Source organism: Aquila chrysaetos, chromosome 1, assembly GCF_900496995.4.
Source record: "Aquila chrysaetos chrysaetos chromosome 1, bAquChr1.4, whole genome shotgun sequence".
In the NCBI taxonomy this organism is placed as follows: Eukaryota; Metazoa; Chordata; class Aves; order Accipitriformes; family Accipitridae; genus Aquila; species Aquila chrysaetos.
The window spans coordinates 37,377,758-37,397,968 of NC_044004.1; the positions used below are offsets into that span (position 1 = coordinate 37,377,758).

Below are 20,211 nucleotides of genomic sequence, written 5' to 3' on the forward strand. Positions count from 1 at the left end.
GCTAACGCTCAGGAAGTTACAAAATGAAGGCTTCATGCCTCCTGTTTCACAGTTCTCTTGGTGCTATGTCCTAGGAATGGAGCAGTTATTACTGAGGAAGGAAAATGCCTTTGGTGCTAACGGGTATTTGGAGAAACGGGAATATTGGCAAGAGATACAGGACAAAACCAGGGTGATTGCAGCAGTTCTTTCTGTTTCTTTTAACTTAGTTTAATTTTGCTAGCTAAAGCGATGTATCTAAGAATCCTGAAATACTTGTCTTTTTATTTTTTTTACCCCAGTCCACAGGTTAGCTGAAAGGGTAATTCATCTCTTATCACAGAATGGATTTAGTACATTTACTTAAAACCTTCCATGCTAAATCCCATCTAAAGATGTAAGAAAATTATTCTGTATAGCAGCTCTTTTATGAAGATTTAAGTATTATCACACCATAATAACAAAATCTAAAGATACAGCTAAGATAAATGACAGGAAATTATACATAAAAATAGGAAAATCCTCTATAGAAGAAATCTAAAGCTTATCATAAACAAAGAAAAATCTGAAAGGAACAAGAAGAAACTTGGAGAGAAACTCCACTGAGGTTAAAGCATAAAAGGAATCTATATCAGAAGAAAAAAAAAAAAGACTACAAAGAGCAAACTAGTTGCCCAGATATGAAGGGATACATGTATTCAAGATTATTTGTATGCGATGGAAGAGTAAGGGTTTCTTTCTTCAGAATGTGTCTGATGTAGTGATTACAGGTAATGTTTTTGCCCATTTGGAGTTTTTCCAAGTTGATACACTGCAACAGATTTTGGGACTTAGGGCACGTTCATGGAAGTAATGTGAAAAGGTACTGGATCATGATAGGAAAACCATGCCAAATCAGAAGGGATAGAAATAGAAAATAATCTTCTTAGATATTAAAAATAGCCTTGAAAAATAAGGGGAAGGTAACAGAAGAAATAGAAAGCTGTGAAGTATGTAGGCAGGTGCTGAGTACAGAAGCAGCATGCCAAGAAACTGAAATTTTATACTGAAAGCAGAAAATTAATTTCTCACTTCTAATTAGGGAATAGCTGTGATTGACTCGTATGGGTGGGCAAAGAAGGTAATTCATATTTTAGAAGAAAACACTAGAGTTGCCAGAAGACTTGCAGCCTGAGACTTTATGTCTCAGTTTACTTTCCAAAGGACAACTTAGCAAGATTATCTGGGATTTCCAGTTCTGGATGGAGATAGGAGAAAAGATCACATGCAATATCTTCTATTTTTCTAGCACCTGTCTTTGTCCTGTCAGTTGTACTAGCTTGCATAAAACAGGGAATTTGGATGCAAGGGCAGGTATGAATGGAACAAGGATTTTCAAAAGTAGAGGACTGGTCAGAGGCATAGATTAACATTAAAAAAAAAACAAAAAAAAAAAAACAGAGAAAGCATCAGCAAATTATATACAGAAAGAACAAGTCTAGCCGGAGAATATATTGATATCAAAGAAATGATGAGGTGATCAGGGCACTGGGAAGACAGTATTTGCCTATAACTAGAACCATCAGTATGAATAAAACAAGATAACAGTCAAAATAGGAAAACCACCATAGGTTCATAAAAATCTTAGGTGAGATGAAAAATAGCTGTAATGTTAAAGATGGAACAGAAGCATGTTTAAGGAGTATTATTTATATACTCATTTGTGACCCCAGTCAGAATAAAGTGCAAATAAAAGACAGCTCCCAGAGAAAACTGCTATTCACCAAGGTGAGAAGCTGGATTTAGGGAGTTCTGGATTTAGGGAGTTAGTAAACTGCAGACATTCTGAGTCTGGAAGACTGAGAATGTGGTACTCAAAATAGTGTCTGACTTGGACAGAAAGGAAGAAAACTTAAATCCAGTACTTTATTCTAGTTTTCAAGGAACAGGTGCTACGGAAAGGTAAGGTAATACACAAGCCATCGAAATCTAAGAGGAGAGAAAAGGTTTCCGTTTGGACATGAAAATCATAGAAATACCTTAGTATTGGCTGGATTCTGTCAGAGATACTCATCACGCACAAGTGTTTCTGGCATTTAGTGTTTACAAATCTGTAAAAATGTAGGCATCTGAACAGATTTCGATGTCCTGAATTTTGGCACCTGAGTTTGAAAATATTGGATTTGCAACGGGCTTCCATCTGCACCAAAATTACCATACCATCCTATTTGGTTTTGATCAAAGGCTGGTAATAAGTTGCATTTCTTACCATCTTTATTAGCAAGTAGTTCAAAAATTATATAGTATAAAGAGTTACATGCTGAAGTTAAAACTCCTGTAGCAATTCTGAAATGCTTATGTGTCCTATACAAAATGCTACAATATAAAAATCTAACAATTTATTGCAGTCTATTAATGGGCTGGTTTACTAACAGGCTGCTGCAGCTAACCCTGTTTAGGTCTTCCAGCTAGGGGGTTCCATCAACAGGCCTTTGTTCACAAAACAAAGCCTGACATTGCAACAAACGTCATTTGATTAGTGAGGAAGCCATCAATTCATATTCATTATTAAATTAACTATAGAAATTGAGAACTGCAGCACATACCAGCAGCTGCATTTGTATTTAATATGTTCTCGGTGTGTAAGCAAGTATAGGAGGAAAAGTTTAACTCAAGTAGAAATTCCTATTTGGAAAAATATTTGGAAGATGAGACTTGCCTAAAAATGAATCCCCTTCTCTAACTATGAAAATTGTCCTGTCAGCAAGCAGTACTTCTCTGAAAGATAGGTAAGAACCAGATGTTAAGATATAAAGACATATTGTCATATTTAATCGTCTTTCTCTCCAAATCTAGTAATTAGTTCCTGAAGAATTCATTCTATTAGAGAAAAAAACAACAGCTCATTAGCAATTTCTTTTTACTTTTCCCTGAAGTTTTTAGAGTGATTTCAGGGTGGTCTACCAAATTGCATACTCCATATCCTGGCAAATAGCAAACATTACTCTCCGAGTGACAACTTATACATATGCTACACTTGGGGAGAGATCTTGCTTGCCAACAAAGTTAAGAGTGTGTTGGCAAGCAGCCAGAAAGTGGGGAGGGGGTCTGAAACCTGGGGTTTCCCCAAACTCAGCTTAGTTTGCTTTTATCAAAATTGACAAAAGGTAGATGATGTGAAAATTTCCTAAGCAGTAAGCTAAAAATATAAGCATCTTGACAGATGGTTATATGTTTAGCATGTCTTTCAAACCTGTATCACTTCTTATTAATAAGATCATCTAAAATATTTGTAATCAGCTCAGATTGTTTATTGACATCTGTACAGCAAGGTCATGATAATCCATGCTGGGGACTTTCACCTAGGAAATGAGAGACAAACAAAAATAACCTATGAAAGACTACCTGAGGTACTCCATGCTTCTTCACGTACATCCTCCTTCTCTGCAATAAGAGGAATGTGTAAGGACAGGGCTAGAGTGTCAGATACAAAATTAGAAGAAATTCAGCCTATTTGAGTGCATGCCTGTCTTAACAGGGGCTTTGAGTCAAAGCACTCCAGTTCTGTCACAGAGATCTGAATGGTCCCGAGACAGATGAAGGGCGCAAATAAGCTTCTAGACTGCAGCGTAAGACAGAGTCAATGGAGAGGAGGATTCAGACAGCAGATCCAGAGGAGCTGCTGCTTTTGCAAAGCAGGCAGCTGCCAGAGAAGTCTTATGGAACCTACCAGGCAGCAGGACTTTGCCCCACACCTGTAGCAAGTCAAGCTACCTGCCTTCAGCGCAACCCTATGCTTAGACCACAGGATCCTGGCCTAAATCTCCCCTAATCCAGGTGTAACTTCATCTAGATACCTGTAACCACATAACCTACTTCCAATGTGTGCATGAAGAAAGAGGCTGTCATGTCAGGTACCACCTCCATAGCACATTGTCAGAAGAGCAGTCACAACTTGGCCACAAGAGAAGCTTTTAGTATAATTCTAAGAAAAAAAACCCAAAACAAAACAGGAGAAAACCAAAATGTAGCTAGGTTTCCAGAAAATGTGTCATTTAGCAAGACTATAGGAGTCTACTAACTAAAATTCCACCAGAAGTTTTCCTTCTCAGGCCACGTATCACTGCTGTATTATTAGAAATGCTGAATGTTGTTGGTCTGGTTTTTGAGGAAGAACAAGATAGAAGAGTGAATAACCTTTAAAAAAATTTAAAAAATTATATATTTGTGGACTTAACGGAGATATAAGAGTAGTTTCAAATTATTACAGAAACTTATTTGCTAAGCATGACAAAAACATTTAAGTTTTGCATTTCAAAAATAATTCTTGTGTAATTTTATAGAAAGTTGAAAACTGCACTCCAAAAATAAAAACCTCATTGCTTAATAATATAAGCAGCTGGTTTTGGAGTGTGTATTTTTTTCTTCTGTGATGGGAGAGAAGGAGAAGGGAGCAAGAATCTTAGTTTGGTTTCTTTTAGAGAAATGGGGATTGCATTATTTTGAGTTTGTTTCTGGCTGATTTATAGATATTAGCTGGAAAACATGATAAATTCAGAGGAACGGAATAGTTTGCAAGAACTCCTTATCAGTGTTCACAGAACAGAAAATCCATCATTCACTGTGTATGATCAGCATATAAGCACTGCTTTCTAAAGGTTAGTAGTTGTTACGGTTTGTCCTCAGAATCTTAATTATGAAAAATAACAAATTTGGCATGGGTAATTGTAGCACTATTAATTTTAATTCGTATTTCAAGAGTGCAGAAACACATATACAGATAGTAGAAAACTTTTTGAACTGAATTACGCTAATTTTTTCTCCAGATTAATTAAATGAGTGCTCTTTAACTCTCTTCGTGATCAACCATAATCAGGCCTTCTCATTTCACCTTCAGGCTTATGCTTTCCTGAGTGATGCTACTTTCATTGTATTTCTTTTCTTTTTCTTGCATTTAAATCGTTCTTTTTCATTCATTAACAAACCCTACATCAACATTTGTTGTCCATATGAAATTGTGATAATAGAAGTTTTGCGAACTGAAATAGCTCTATGTTTTCCCACTCTGAGGGCTGGAAAACTTGTCAGCTGAAATATAACAGGCTGCTTTTGCCAAGTTTTCTGGTTACAACTGAATAGGAATATCTGTGAAATTAAGTAACATTTTCATACTTGATGGTTTGTCAGTTGTTTCAAAAAAAAAGATAGCTAGCTGATACAGCAATCTAAATATGAAAACATATTACCAGTGCATTCCTGTTTTGATCACTGCAGGCTCGCTCTCTTTTGGCATAGCTTCAAGAATGAGCATGGCAGGTTCCTTGAGTTAGCCGTCTTCTTGCACCCATATTGGTGTACTAGCTTACCTGGTGTACTCACTTGTGCAGTTTGCTATGCATAGGGTCAGTAAGGGGGAACTATAAAGACAGCTTCTGGGATAGGACTACTATGTGCCCAGTTTCCCCAAAATGTCCTTTTTCCCAACCTGAAGCATCCTCCTAGACGAAGACTAAGTTTTTTGACGAGGCTGCAGGAAACCATTATCTCAGCCATGTCTGTTGACCACGTTCAGATCAATGGTGCAGCACGAGCTGCATGGCTTGCACGCACCAATCCCTCTCGGGGATGCTCTGAAAGGCAAGTGTTTTCCTTTTGTCCATCACTGCTCTCACCGAGTTTGTTGCACTTGTCACCGCCTCCAGTGGGAACTGAATCAGACACGTACGGCTGGGTTTGGGCAGTCTTCACCTGATGTCTTGCAGCCCTGTGGAGTGAACCTTGCTCCCATTTGAGTGTTTCCATAAAGGCAGGCCCCCCGTGGCAACCAGCCAGCCAGGGCAGGCAGCTCCTCACAGAAGGAAGACAAACAGGCCATACCAGCATTTAATATTTATTGTTATACCACTTATTTTGCAGTGTAATGGGCTATATATATATGTTCAGCTACCTGAGCATCCTGGGAGACTTCTAAAACCTGGCAGCAGCTGGAGGTATTAATAAACCATAACTCACTTTCCACATCAATTTCATACCCAGAGAACAAAACCCCCATTTTTAGACATTTTAATATGTTAATGCCAAGCTTTAATAAAAAGCATTTACCTCGAGAGCGTGAGCTGGGCGAAAACCTGCATGCTTGCGTCAAAGCACAACGTTCGAAGCAGCATCTGTCGGAAAACTGAAGACGACAAGAAGACAGATTAAAGTAACTCCCTTCAAGTACGGCGGAGGCTCACGGACGCCCAGGGGTGGGTGGAAGTGGCGTCCCCCCGCCTCAGCGAAATCAGCTCTCGGGCGCTGCAGGTGCATTAAAACAAGAGCCCACCGGCCTCCCGGCCGCCGGGCCCCCCAAGCCCGCCCGCACCCCGGGGCCACGGGACACCCCCACGCCCCGCACCCCCCCCCCCCCCGCCGCGCTCCTCCCCGCCGCCCGCCCCTTTCCCCGCCCGCTCCCGCTTTGGCGCCAAGCGGCGAAAGAGACCGGGGCCGCGGCGGGATGAGCGGTCACCAGCCCAGCCGCCACGTTAACGGGTACGCTGCCCGGGCCCGGCCCGCGCGTGGGCTCGCCTCCCTGCCGCCGAGGGCTGCGCTGAGGGAGCAGTGGCATGGAGTGGGCCGCGGGTGCGTGGCGGGGTGTGTGTGTGGGGGGAATGCCCGCGTGATGCCGTTTCCGAGCTCTTCCCGCCCGTCAGCCGGCGGTTCCCTCTTCCACTAGCACTAAACTTTCTCCCTCCCCGGCCGGGCCGCTCCCGCCGGGGGGTTTGACTCCCAGGTCAAACGAGGGGCCGGCAGCCACAGCGGCGGGCCCGCGGGGCTGCCGGCCGCGGCCTGCGCCACGCGGCCAGCCCCGGCGTGTGAGGGAGGGAGGGAGGGAGGGAGAGCGGCGGCACCGGCCGCGGGCACCGGCCGGCTGCTTTCGGGGAAGCTTGGTATCCTCCGGCAGCCGCGCTGCGGGTCCGGTCCTGGCTGGGGGGGCTCTAAGCGGGGCAGGGTAGAACGGGAGAGGCGGCTGGGCGCTTACCCCGCGCCTGGCTGCCGTGGGAAGGCTTCCCGTGGAGGTCGGGCTCCGCGGTGCTGAGGGGCTCCCGGGGCCGGCCCGGGCTGTGGCCGTGCGGAGGGAAACGCCGCGTCCCCGGTGGGGGCGTTTCTTGACGCCTCTGAAGGCCCTGTCGTGAGGGTATGGCCTGTGTGGGTTTTGTTGGGGTGGCTTTTTTTTTTTTTGTAACCGTTGGGATAGGAAAAAGAGCAGGTGGGGTATCTTGTATTCATTATTTCCTGAAATGGAGAGCGGCATGAGCAACATGCAATTAATTAAAGTCGAAGAAGTGATGCTGTAAAAGCAAAACACAATCAGTGAAGGGAAATGTTCTTGTACTGCTCAATTGGGGCTCCATATTTCTACAAAGTGTTTATATTTACAGGTTTGGTAGGTTATCTCTCAGGAAAAATTTGAATGTAGTTAATTTTCAATGCACCGAGTATCGTTTTTCTGTAGGAAAGGTTGATTTTTCTCTCCATCTCTCTCAAAACCTTACCTCCCAATAAGGAATAGGTAATGACCATATTCAGTACCTATATGAGGGGAAAGATGGTAAGCCTCAAGTAAAGGAAATGTCACATTCATTTGATATAATACTGATCATAAACAAAATCATGAGACTTAAAGAAGAAGCTAGTATTGAAAGTCATCAAGAACACATATCCCATTTGGCTTTTGGGGAACACAAGCATTGCTGAAGGTGTTTAATTTTTATTTTTAATACATGCTTTACCTCTTTTTTTACCTTAAATTCTGTGAGTTGAGTGATAAAATAGTAATAGTTGATCTTCAGTAGCATACTTGATACTGGGGAAAAAAATTGCTACAATACAGTTGGAACATAATGCACATGACATCAGAGATAAGAAAGCAGAGGAAAAACTTAGAGGGAGAAAGGAAAAAAGTCTGATACCCATGAGTTCTCCAGTTGTACTATAGTGTTGTGTAGCTGACCATCATGACTGTCCTATGAAAAGATTTGAGGTGATGTATTCTGTTTTAGGATTCTCAACTAAATTTTTCATTAAGATAGACTTTTTAGTAGCTGAATGAAATTTCTTCCTTTTTCAGATGTTGTTACAGCTTACTTGAAGCCTAGGTGGATGAAAAAGAACTGAAAAGGGAGGCACTGCCCTCTAATTGCAGAATCTTTTTCTCTATTTTCCTTTGAAATACTGTTTACGCAGACTGTTCTACAGACTACTAATCAGTCTAGAATATAAGAATTTTTTTTCCCCTTTCTTCTTGAGCAGTGTTGTCTTCATGGCTTTCAGTTCCCATTATTTTTATTCATAAGTTCTTCTGACTTATCACAAGGAAAATCTTTAACTGCTTATTTTACAGCTAGCTATAATATTTTCTAGAGTAGCTTTCATTCATGCAATTCTAGAACTTAGAAATGAGGGTAAGGAAGATGATCAGCTGCCTCAAATCCATAAATTTAATTTTGCTGTGTGTGCTTGACTGCTAGCCAAGGCCTTGGCTTCTGCTCAATCAGAAATTAAGTGTTTTATACCCATTTCACGCTCTTGCGTTCCTGTGCACTGAGCTGAGGGAATTATCTCGCCAAACACAGTGATGTTAAGTAGAAGTAATTGAGTAAGGGTTTTTTTTCTCATGTTCTCTTTGATGTAAGCCTTCTGCTTATTTTTCAGATATGTTCCTCTCCCTGGGAAGTTGGTACTCTGAGGGACCTCCACTTACATACAGTTCTGTATTTATGAGAAAAGTAAATAGTAGCTTTTGTTGTGTTTTGAATAAATAGGGTTGCTAGGGAATAATTTAACAAAAGGAGATCTCACGATCTCTTAGTTCAGAGTACCATTGTCTTTCTGGAGCCTTTTCCCCAGAATGTTTTATTCGGTGTAGTTGGGCATTGTGTGTTGCATGCCTCTCCAAAGACATCGCTGTGAATGTCATGAAGTCAGGAGTGTATTACACTGATCATTTAAAGTCCAATGGTGGTTTGGATTTTGTAAATCTGCTTTTGTGAGATATTTTAAATAATCACTTAGCTGAAGCACTTTCTTGGCATTTCAGTTAACCTGTCAAAGTTCAATTTGACACAGAGAGGTGTGAGGGCATGTCTTTAATTTCTTCTTTCTGCTGTGAGCTTCTTGTTCTCTGAACACTTTTTTTAGTAGGATATAGCCCCAACCCTTTAGTTATGATGGTTCAAGCCAGTTTGGGCACTCTCAGAATCACGTTCTTGATTTGTGTGTTTGCTTTGACAATTGACAGTTCTGGGCACTATTTAGAATGTTGTCAAAGTGTGAGAGAGGTGTGCTGGTTACACCAACAGTGTGTGTTTCTCCCTCCTCACATTGAGACGATGGCCTTAAAGATGATCCTCATTCATTCCAAGAACAAGCCAAAATTGCTAACTTGTAATATTCCATATATGAACTATTCAAAACCAGCAATTTCTGTTTGGTAAGTAGCAACTTGTAGGTTTCTAAAGTACAATTTTATCATGTGCTAGCATTGTCTTCAGTCAAATAGTGTAACCTCTTTATGACAAGCTAATTGCAAGCCTCTAATACATGTTTCTGGTTATAAAAATAATAATTAACAAAATACTTCTCTTCTAATGTTTGTCTTCCAAAAGTGCTGGTAGTAGTGTTGCTAGGAGGTGTCTTGCTGCTTTTAGTTACCTATGATGTATTTTTCTGTGTGGCTGTACATCGCTAGAAGGGTACCTCAGTCTTAAGCTGTAGTCCTTGGTAAGAGGAGCCCAAGAAGAAAAAGTACTGTGCCCCTTGTATTTTGATAGGCTAATATTGTATTTGAGATGTTCCATTGTTTTGGTTTTCAAGTGTAGCAATGATAGGTGAGAGTTTGGGGAAATTTCTTTGAATATGATCTTTTTCTTGAAATTTGCAAAGCTTAAACATGTTGGGGGGTGAGGCGAGAGAGCTGTCTGTCTTTCCTCTATTTGAGCTGAAAAGCACAGGAATTCCCCTGTTGTGTCTTACACCTTCCGAGCAGTCTTTCAGCCATAAGCAGGCAAGAGGAAATGATGCATCACCTCTTTTTTCCTCCCTCCTTCCCCCAGACAAACCCCCTACTGCAGGGAAAGAAGCAACCTTTTGTGCCACTTCTATACATTATGTCTAAGGGAAAAGTTCTTGAACCCATCTCATCTCGCTTTTTAGGTGGCTTTCATAGGACATAATCTCAAGAGAAATTCAGCAGGGAGCTATCAGAATGGCCTCAGATTTTTTGCTGGTAAGTGTTGTAACGAGAGGCAAACTCATGGAAATAACTGTGTGGGCAGAAACAAATGACTGCACAGGCAGCTACCAAATAGAAATCTAGCGAGCACTTGTCGTAGGCAGAAGTACAACATAGCTTAGATTAGAGGCTTGCAGTTAGCACAGTCATCATAAAAAAGATTATGTTGTTTGGGTGAAAAGAATGCCAGTACATGATATACCTGAATCTTAGAAATACACGAGGTGTTATCTATAAAGGATGAATTGCTCTGTCTTTGAATAGCTCGGTGCTCTGAATAGCTCAGCCTTCTTATCTAAAACTGAAATTTACAACCTCGCTTGGATGCCTTTCCCCTGAAAGGAAATTTTGCATATATAAGTTCCTGGAAAGCACATAACACTGATGGTTTTACTGTTAAAATATTAGTGAATGTGCGGTCTTAGCCAGATTCTGACCCGGGTTACTTTAAACTTATGCACATTAAAAGAATACAATCTGTAGTAACTCTAGCTATGTGTTGTTTGCTGATGGCTGTTTTTTTTCCGTAAACTGTAGTTTCGGCAATGAAGTATCCTGCAAAAAAAGAGAGGATTATTTGGAATGGCCTGAATATTTTATGGCAGTAGCTTTTTTGTCAGCACAAAGAAGCAAGGATCCAAGTTCTCAGGTAAGAAGGCAAGGTATAAGAATAACATAACCTAATCTATATTGCACATCGCATCAGATGCACATGTGGCACTTTCAGGGATTTCTTATTAAAAGTTATTTCAGTATATAGCTATTCAATTTTTAACGTGGTCAGCACCTTTTGTTACAGAAGTTCTCTTACTGGGCCTGACCTCGTGTATAATTCTGTGTGTACGTTTGCGGTTTGGAGTTTTGTAAATCTTTTCATCTGGAGGTTAAAATAACACATGCATTTTCCTTCCTTTTTCCAGTAAATATAGTTACTGTTAGAGGAGGATAAAACTAATAAAAGTTTTAGATTGTAATTTTTAAAGACACAGCATTTTACAAGTTCCTTTTCCTCACCTGTAGGGTATAAAAATTCCCTCTTGTTTGTTCTTGAGTTGACAGGATGTTGTGGTTTAACCCCAGCCAGCAACTAAGCACCACGCAGCCTCTCACTTATTTCCCCCCCACCCAGTGGGATGGGGGAGAGAATCGGGAAAAAAAAAGTAAAACTCGTGGTTTGAGATAAGAATGGTTTAATAGAACAGAAAAAATAAACTAATAAGGATAACACTAATAAAATGACAGCTGTAATAATAACAGGATTGGAATATACAAGTGATGCACAATGCAATTACTCACCACTTGCCGACCAATACCCAGATAGTCCCCAGGCGGCGATCCCCCCAACCCCACTCCCCCCAGTTTATATACTAGACATAACATCTCATGGTATGGAATACCCCTTTGGCCAGTTTGGGTCAGCTGCCCTGGCTGTGTCCCCTCCCAACTTCTTGTGCCCCTCCAGCCTTCTTGCTGGCTGGGCATGAGAGGCTGAAAAATCCTTGACTTTAGACTAAACATTATTTGGCAAGAACTGAAAACATCAGTGTGTTATCAACTTCAACTTATTCTTCTCATACCAAACTCAAAACATAGCACTGTAGCAGCAACTAGGAAGACAGTTAACTCTTTCCCAGCTGAAACCAGGACACTGGAGTTTTCTAGTTTGGTTCCTCCCTCAGGTTCCCCTTCCCCCTCTGCTTCACTGTCTGACCCCATTCTTTGCTTCTTTCATGTGCCTCTGTTGAATATTGGTTTGAGGCGATTGATACATATCCTGAAACATGCTGTTCTGCAGGACCCAATCATCCTGCTAGTTTTCCTTTGTGTGAAAAAGTTCAGGAAGCAAATGCCAGAAAAGCCATGGAGTAAAATGCACGTTAACAGTCTGTTCAATTACTCTCTGTCTTTTGTACATTATGGCTCTTTAGTTCTCTGAAGGTTATTCATTTAGGGTTAAATTTTTGTTACCCAAGAGCTGGTTGATAAACACATTCTGTGAATTAAAATCAGTACTATTGCCATTTCAATAAATCTAAACTATGGGCAGAAAACATAAAAATGGGACACTTCATCATTCTGTAAGAAGGGTCGCTGTGCAGACTTGGATTAAAGTAATAAAGGGTGGGAATTAAAAGGTCTGGTATTTTGGTGCACATTTGCATAAATAAGCCACAAAGGTTTGTGAGCCTATCTCTGCCTAGGTCAACACTACTGCATTTCTGTTCCATCTTCCATAACTTTTCTTTTGCTGCTGCTCGTACTGCTACTGGAAAAGCTAGTTTGGGGAGTTGAACTGACAGGAAACTTATGTTTAGTAGCATTAATTCAGTGGCGGTTCTGCTCCCTGAACTAGGTTCACTTCATAGTTGGACAAGGAACGATGCTGGCAGGCTGGAGTGGGCATTGCATGACTAGAGGGGTAGCAGGGTTGCATCTGCCCTGATTTATTTTAAATTGTACCAGTTAGGTACAATTGCAGCCTTGCTCACTAGATGGTGTGACTTAATATAAAGCAAAGCTTGTATCTCTTAAATGAAAATTGTAGGACTGACTTTTCAGGTCTCATCTTTCTTGTTGATACATCGTTTTGCATGCTGCTGGTACTATATAAATCTAATTTTATTTAGGTTGGTGCCTGCATTGTAAATTCAGAAAACAAGATTGTTGGAATTGGATACAATGGGATGCCTAATGGCTGCAGCGATGATGTACTACCCTGGACAAGAACAGCAGCACATAGACTGGACACGAAATATCCTTATGGTGAGGCTTCTTGTGGTTGACAGGTCAGACTTGTGATGTCTGTATATGTGAAAGTTCAGCTGGCAAAGTATCGATCAGTTTTTCTTCCACTCACCTGATTTTGTTAACGTGCCCATATGTGGTACATCAGGATAAAAATCACAGCTCTGAAAATAAATGAAAACAGTCTTTATGAAGGACTGAATTCCTGGTGAAGTATGTTCGTGAAGGATTAGCCATTTTGGATTGTGTAATGGAGACTTGTAAATACAATGCAGCTCATTAGCACACGGTTACAGTGTATGCAGATGCTTGCTGCTTCTGTGTGTTTGTCTCCACAGAAATTACAGAGAGCATGTATATGCAAAACAAATAATTGGGTCTAAAATACCGTTATTAAAATTGTAAACTCCAGTGGCTGTGGGAAATTCCAGTGTTCAGGTGTTGATGGCATAGGCACTACATATTATGAAGGAGCTGAATTTTGTTTGTCTTTGAAGTATGTGATTGCATTCTGTCATTCCATGCCATTTTTGCCTCATCTGGTGTGCAGTGGATCTACCCTGCTATGGGTGAGTTGACTTTCATTGTTTATTTCAGCCTCTGATTTGATTCACATTTACTAAATGGGTAAAAGGAATGAAGAGCAAGGACAGTTTCATGGTAAATGTGGCTGGGTGCTGCTTTGGATCCTGTCTCTGTCTTTGCAGCTGGTATAGATTCGCCTTCTGCAAGCCTGCTTTGAAGGGTCCTCTGTGAATCTTGGTGCACCTATCAACGGGGCTGTAGTTACTCCTCTGGGCCAGGCGTGGTTTGCAGGTACCAAGGAGACAACTTGCTGGGCTGCCTCAGGCTTCATGCCATGAGTACTGTCTGCTGGGTGTGGAAATGGAGTTGAGAGCTGCCTTGTGGCCTGCAATAGCTGATGTTGGGGAGGAACCGTGGTTAGGACTGATAAGGAAGGAGAGCGTGTATGCTCTCTTAAATCCCCCTTCTTCATCTTTCTGCTTCCGCACCAGATCCTGCTGCACCTCTGTGGGGTGAGATCAGTGCAGCAGAAGCCATGGGCACAGGAAGAATGGGTATTAGGAGCTCCTTCATCCTGTGCTACATCTCAGCCTATCCTGGGCTCAGGAATGGCAGAGGGAAGAATCACAAAACTGAACAAGAACCCTGAGAAATTTTCCCTTCCCCTGCATGGGTGGGGGGTAATAAGCACCAGAGTTCAGCTTTTGCAAAGAGATACTGGCTCTTTTCCACTGTACAGTATTTATCTCTGCCTACTGATTCTATTTTTTACTTGTAACTTCTAACAATTGGTCTGATACAGAAATTAGACTTGCATGAGTTTTGACATTCCCTGTGTTCACCCAGAGCTCTCTCTAAAAACCGGCATTACATTTTCTGGTTTCCCATAGCATTGAAGTGAAAGATGATAGGCAGTGGCTCAGCACATAATTCATCAGTTTCATATTTGAGTTCTTAAAACCCCGGTACTTTGTCCTTGTTCATTTTACCAATTTATTATAAAACCTCTAATGTTGACTCTTAAGCTTGAGACAGTTTCATATTATTTTCCGAAGAGATGGATTCCCAATACTAGGGCCAGCTCCTGCCAAATTTTAAGTCTGCTCTAAAGCGCAGAAGCACTGGTTTTACATATAATGATGGTACCATAATAGTACAACTTGATATGACTGCTTTTTATTTATAGGGTGAGGAAACAAGTGTTAGCCCATTGATTATATATGAAGTACTGAAAACAGAATATTGATTTTGGTTGAATCTTTATGCTGCTGTAAGGTCTCAGTTCTGAACTAAGATCAGTGCGGGTGGTCTCTGGGACCTGAGCATGTTCCAGGCACTCAAATCTAAGCTGACCAATTTAATCTAAAAATGCTGTATGAATTTGTGAGGAATCTTTGTACAAGATGACCTGAGAATTTTTTCGTTAACTCTGACTCCAAAAGATGTTGAGTAAAGTAAAAATCTCTAATACGTGATGTTTAAAAAATGCACTAACCAATCTAACAGCTTGGAGAGACAAGTTCGTTTCTAGGAGTTGGTCTAACTACTGCCCTTCCCCCCAAGAATCTTAGTCTTCACCTCATTAAAAAAATCACAACTTTGTAACATAAAGTCTCTGCTGTGATGAATAAAGGGCCTATTTTGTAATTCACAGATCATTTAAACTCTAGCAGTTTCTTATTAATCTTGATAGCACAGCTGGCAGACCAGACAAGTATATATATATATATATATAAAAAAAAAAATCTTCTTTAAAAAATTCTGGTAGATGCAAAGACACATAGAATTGCTGCTATAATCTCATTAAACTGTCATGTTTCCCTTTCCGCTTTTGCTAATCATCACAGCATTTGTGTAAATTGAACTTTTTATCCTTGCTTTTTCCTCACTAGCTTGTCCAGAGATGGTACAATCTTACTGTGTGCTCCATTAGCTTGTCATGGGAATGCTGGCACCTTCATCACTAGAGCTGCAATGTAGCTTATTAGGTAAAGCTGATGGTAATTGTGCATGTACCACCACACGGACTTGGAAGATGTCTTCTAGAGCTACTTTATGCATCTGCAGTGCTACAGGAAAGGGCCCAGGGTGGATCTGAATGCTGACCTTCTGGTTTTATGTACTGTTGTAGGTCAGGCATAAACATTAGCTCACTTCCCATCTGTTTTGGACCACTCTGACTAGCTTTCTCCGGAACAAAGCCTGTGTATTGCTGTGCAAATGGCTCACTCAGAGGCTGCTCCAGAGGGCAGGGTGGAAAACAGGCTGCAGGAAAACTGTCATCCTGTATAGGCCTATAATGCAAAGCCTGCTGAGATGGTATGCTTAACCCTCCTCCCTCCCTCAGGCCATACTAGGGGGTATGCAACACATACTCTGTTCCATGTTGTGAAAATACCACTCTGGTGGGCTGCAAAAAACTCATCTCGCTTCTTTGTGCACTTTGAACTGAGACATACAAAATAAGTATGTGGTGCTGTGGGACTCTTGAGATGTGGAGCCTTGAGGAAACCCAGGGCCAAGTGCTATGTAATGCTGATGGAGCCCTGAGTAAGATGAACATGAGCCAGTCTTTGCCAGTTGGCCTCAGGGCCAAGGGTCAGTCCCTGGCCCTGTCTGTGTTTAGCAGCATAGACATAGCAGGGGACTGGACCCAGAGGCTATCTTTGCAGAAGTGTGTTAGATGATCCTATAATAAATTTATTGAGCTCCAGCAGAACAGATGGATGCACTGACCCCACAGCTCTGATCAGATTCACTGTTTCATGGCTAGAAAACTTTCAATTTCCACCCTAAATTTATTTGTGGTTAGTTTATACGTTCTTGCATGTGCCAGCATTGTTCTTTCAGCTTTTCTTACTCGCTGCAATTAACCCTTCCTCCTTTCCCCCCTTACCCTGTGCACTTACTGATAACAATAACCTTTTAAGCTTTTGTTGTAAGACTAACAAGTCCTGTCACTCTTAAATTTTACTGTATCTTGAAACTTGTTGGCTTGAAATTCACCAATGTCTCAGTTATCTGTCTGCTGCAATACACTGTACATATCTAACCTGCACCCTCAAGTGTGGGTTCTGCTTAGCTCAGTGTTAGGGAAAGGGTCGTGCTTGATTAAAAAAAGTGTATTTCCCTGTGTCTAAGTGTAACCTGAGCTGCTACTGAAAGAAGGCATCAAAATGTGGTAGGTAGTTGTCATGTTTTAACCCCAGCCAGTAACTAAGCACCACGCAGCTGCTCAATCACTTCCCCCCCACCCAGTGGGATGGGGGAGAGCATCGGAAAAAAAAGTAAAACTCGTGCATTGAGATAGGAACGGTTTAATAGAACAGAAAAAAAGAAACTAGTAATGATAACACTAATAAAATTACAATAGTAATGATAAAAGGATTGGAATGTACAAAACAAGTGATGCACAATGCAATTGATCACCACTCACCGACAGATGCCCAGTTAGTTCCTGAGCAGTGATCCCCCCAGGTCACCTCCCCCCAATTTATATACTAGGCATGACATCACATGGTATGGAATATCCCTTTGGCCAGTTTGGGTCAGCTGCCCTGGCTGTGTCCCCTCCCAACTTCTTGTGCCCCTCCAGCCTTCCTGCTGGCTGGGCATGAGAACCTGAAAAATCCTTGACTTAGTCTAAACACTACTTAGCAACAACTGAAAACATCAGTGTGTTATCAACATTCTTCTCATGCTGAATCCAAGACATAGCACTGTACCAGCTACTGGAAAGAAACTTAATTCTATCCCAGCCAAAACCAGGACAGTAGTGCTTGCTTTACCTCAGAGGATGCAAATGTTTGCGAGGCATTTGGGTGTTACAGGAGTAGTGATGTAGATCACCTGTATTGATCCTATGCATTCCTTATGAGAGTCTTGAAGCAGATTAAAACTTTTTTCCTTCTAGTTGTAGCATATATTTGAACAGTTTAGTAGTGTAGCCTTGTTATGTCAGAAAGCACTAGGTGTTTCGCAGAATGCCATTTTTCATTTCATAGCACAAAATTGAGCTTTCATTGTTGTGTTAGAACTGGCTCTTTAGAGGCTGCTAGTCAGTGACAGAAGTGGGGATGTTTCTGCACACATGAGAGAAATGGAAGGCCAGTTTTGAAAACCTACTTTACTAAGATGTTACTAAAAGCTCTTCGTGAGGCATTGTGTTCAGTACTGTGTGCAGAAGCTTCTTAATAATTAGTCAAAATTCTGGCTTTCAGAGTCAAAAGTGAGTGCCCTCTGTTTCTGTTAGATGAATCCAAGGATTTGATGATGCTCAGTTTCCTCTCACCGATCGTTTAAAATGCTACATTTTTCTCCTATTAACACAAGTCTTCTGCTAACGCTAGTTGCTGTGCTCCTGTTATGCCCTCTGTCTCCACTGTAATCTAAGAACATCCATTTGACAACCAGTCTCTAATTAAGAGAGTTTTAAATTAAAATGACTGGCAAATTTAGAAACCTCTGAGCAATAGAGAAAATATTGAGTAAATATGCTTACAAATATTTATACAGGTTCAGATACGATAAAATATGTGCTGTGGCAAAAAGTATGCTCTAATTGAACAGTACCTGCTGTGTAAAACGAAACAAACTGTTACCAACATTTCCTTGTGTTAGGACTGTGAGCTTTTCGTCAATTTTTTAGAGATGAACATTCGAAGATATTCAGGCAAATGTTACTTTTGTAGAAGCTGTTATTTTGACAGCACAAAACTTGGTGAAGCACTATGAAGAAGTGTGATGCTCTCTCTCCAATTGGCAGTGCAAAGCTGAAGCTTCAGCTGGAAAGGGGATGTATAGGAGACAGTCTCTGCCTACAGCCACTCACTCTCTTGTCCTGCATGGATTTCCGTCCAACTCTGGTGTTTTACATCAAGTCTCTAGAAATTTTGGAGATTTGGAAACACCGAGAATAATTTCTCTCATTCTGCTTGCCCACTAAGAAACGCCTCTGTGTTCTGCTGAGAGTAGAACAAACTTGGAGCAGGATAGGAGGAACTGGGAAATGCGGTGGATTAGCTAATGCTTCTCAGGTTTTGAGAGGGGCATCTCTGGTCTGCCTCCAGCAGATTTTGTGATGTTCATAATGGGCTGAGTGGTTCCCATCTTCACTTCCCAGTTCTCCTTTTTCACAGAAGAAAGCAGTGAGGCTGGGGCTGTTTCCTTTTTCTGACTGCAGTCTGAAGAGGCTAGGATTCCCAGTGAAAGCTGGTGGTGTTATCCTTGCCTCCCTGCCCTGACCATGGCAACTGCTCTTCCTCCAGCACACAGAGTGAGAAAGAGAGCAGCAGGAATGTCACTGAGGGCAGTGACAGCCCAACATCAGCATCCTGCCTTCCCCTAATGCAGTGACCAGCAACCATCCCTACGCTTTCACAAAGGTTGAAAAAAGATTGATGTCATTCTACAAATTCCATATCCCTCAACCACTGTCCCCAGTGGTTGTCACTCCAGGCCCTGTTCCTTTCAATATTTTGGTTCCTTCCGTGATCTTTGCTATGTCCAGCATTGGGGGTCCAGCCAGTAAAGGATAACTGGTAGGTGGAGCTTGGACAAAGATGGGATGGACAAGAGATGAACACAAAAAGGTACAGATTTTACCAAAAGACTAAGAAGAAGTGGCCCAAATTACAGAACTCCCTGTATCCATTTCTGTACCAGGTTCATGTTGAAGAATGCCATGCTGTTACCATGTATCTGTATTGGGAACCCATATTATTTGTGAAGCTGGTTATCAAGGCAGTATAAAAACTTATGTTAATAAATAAGTCAAAACTTGCTGCATGACAATCCATATGCATTGAAATGTATTCTTTTCAAATGTAACACCATATTTAGGGCATAATTTCTCAAAATTCCTAGTCTGGCTCAGTTAGTTAGTAATTAATTACATAGAAAGGTCACTCGCCCAGCCCCTCCTTTGATTGCTTCTTAAAGGTGACATGTTATGGTGGTCCCTACTCCAAGCTCTTCATCAAGCATGTAAGCCTTCAAACAGTATTAAGAAACACTTTGACTAGTCCTGTGATTCTTATAAAATCACTAGTCAGAACACATTTAGTAGGTGGGAAGAGTACTTCTGACTCTGCAACCCACTAAGAGCATGTTCATGTTAAGTGGTTAATCCTGAAAAATGTCCATTAACAGCCTAAGTAGGGGTCTCTTATTTACGGGTAGGCTTGAGAATGAGTGCTACCTCATATATGCAGCACAAAGCTGTATGCAATGAGAAAAGATGGAAACACTAGCAATTAGTACTGCCAGTAAAGAAGCAGTCATTCCTCTGCCTTTTTTTTTTTGTTTCCTCTCTTGTGAATATAGTAGCAAGTGGTGGGAATGTCAGAGCACACACTAAGTTCTCATTGCATGGTTATTTCTTCAGCTAATGAAGCCTTTCGAGAATACTTTTCAAGCCACTTTTCCAGAATGGAAACCACTGTTGCAGACTTAATATTATGTTGGCTATACATGAATACTATTTTTTTAAAAAACCAAAACACTGGGGCCCCCCATAGGGTACTGTAAAAATTCTTAGTTTTACTAGTCTATATAAATATACAGTTTTCAGAGTTCTGAATACTGTGCACCTGTGAAAGGTTATTTTAAGTTAGCTTCTTACTGTCTGAGAGAGAACAATATGTAACTGTTAGTTGGAGCTCTTAACAGGTTAGAAAACTTCATAACACCCCAAATGTGAACTACTTAGT

General features: G+C 41.2%; 1 protein-coding gene and 1 long non-coding RNA gene across 8 annotated transcripts in view; one reads left to right on the forward strand and one right to left on the reverse strand.

The window, feature by feature from the left end:
- Positions 1–6,324, reverse strand: part of LOC115353300 — a 32,191-nt gene extending 25,867 nt beyond the window's left edge. Inside the window, exon 1 of the long non-coding RNA XR_003927543.1 lies at positions 6,061–6,324. This is a non-coding gene — a long non-coding RNA (uncharacterized LOC115353300). The remainder of the gene's footprint in view (positions 1–6,060) is intronic.
- Positions 1–20,211, forward strand: part of DCTD (dCMP deaminase) — a 63,364-nt gene that overhangs the window by 35,225 nt on the left and 7,928 nt on the right. For 3 of the 7 annotated variants that reach the window (XM_030042172.2, XM_041122062.1, XM_030042338.2), the window contains 2 exons: positions 10,769–10,880; positions 12,859–12,994. In XM_030042172.2, the coding sequence (XP_029898032.1) occupies positions 10,830–10,880; positions 12,859–12,994 (187 nt within the window). In that variant the 5' untranslated portion in view covers positions 10,769–10,829. Of the gene's footprint in view, positions 1–6,390; positions 6,490–10,152; positions 10,226–10,768; positions 10,881–12,858; positions 12,995–20,211 lie in introns of those variants that run through there. The other 4 variants (XM_030042118.1, XM_041122065.1, XM_030042432.2 and 1 more) reach the window with 3 other exon arrangements.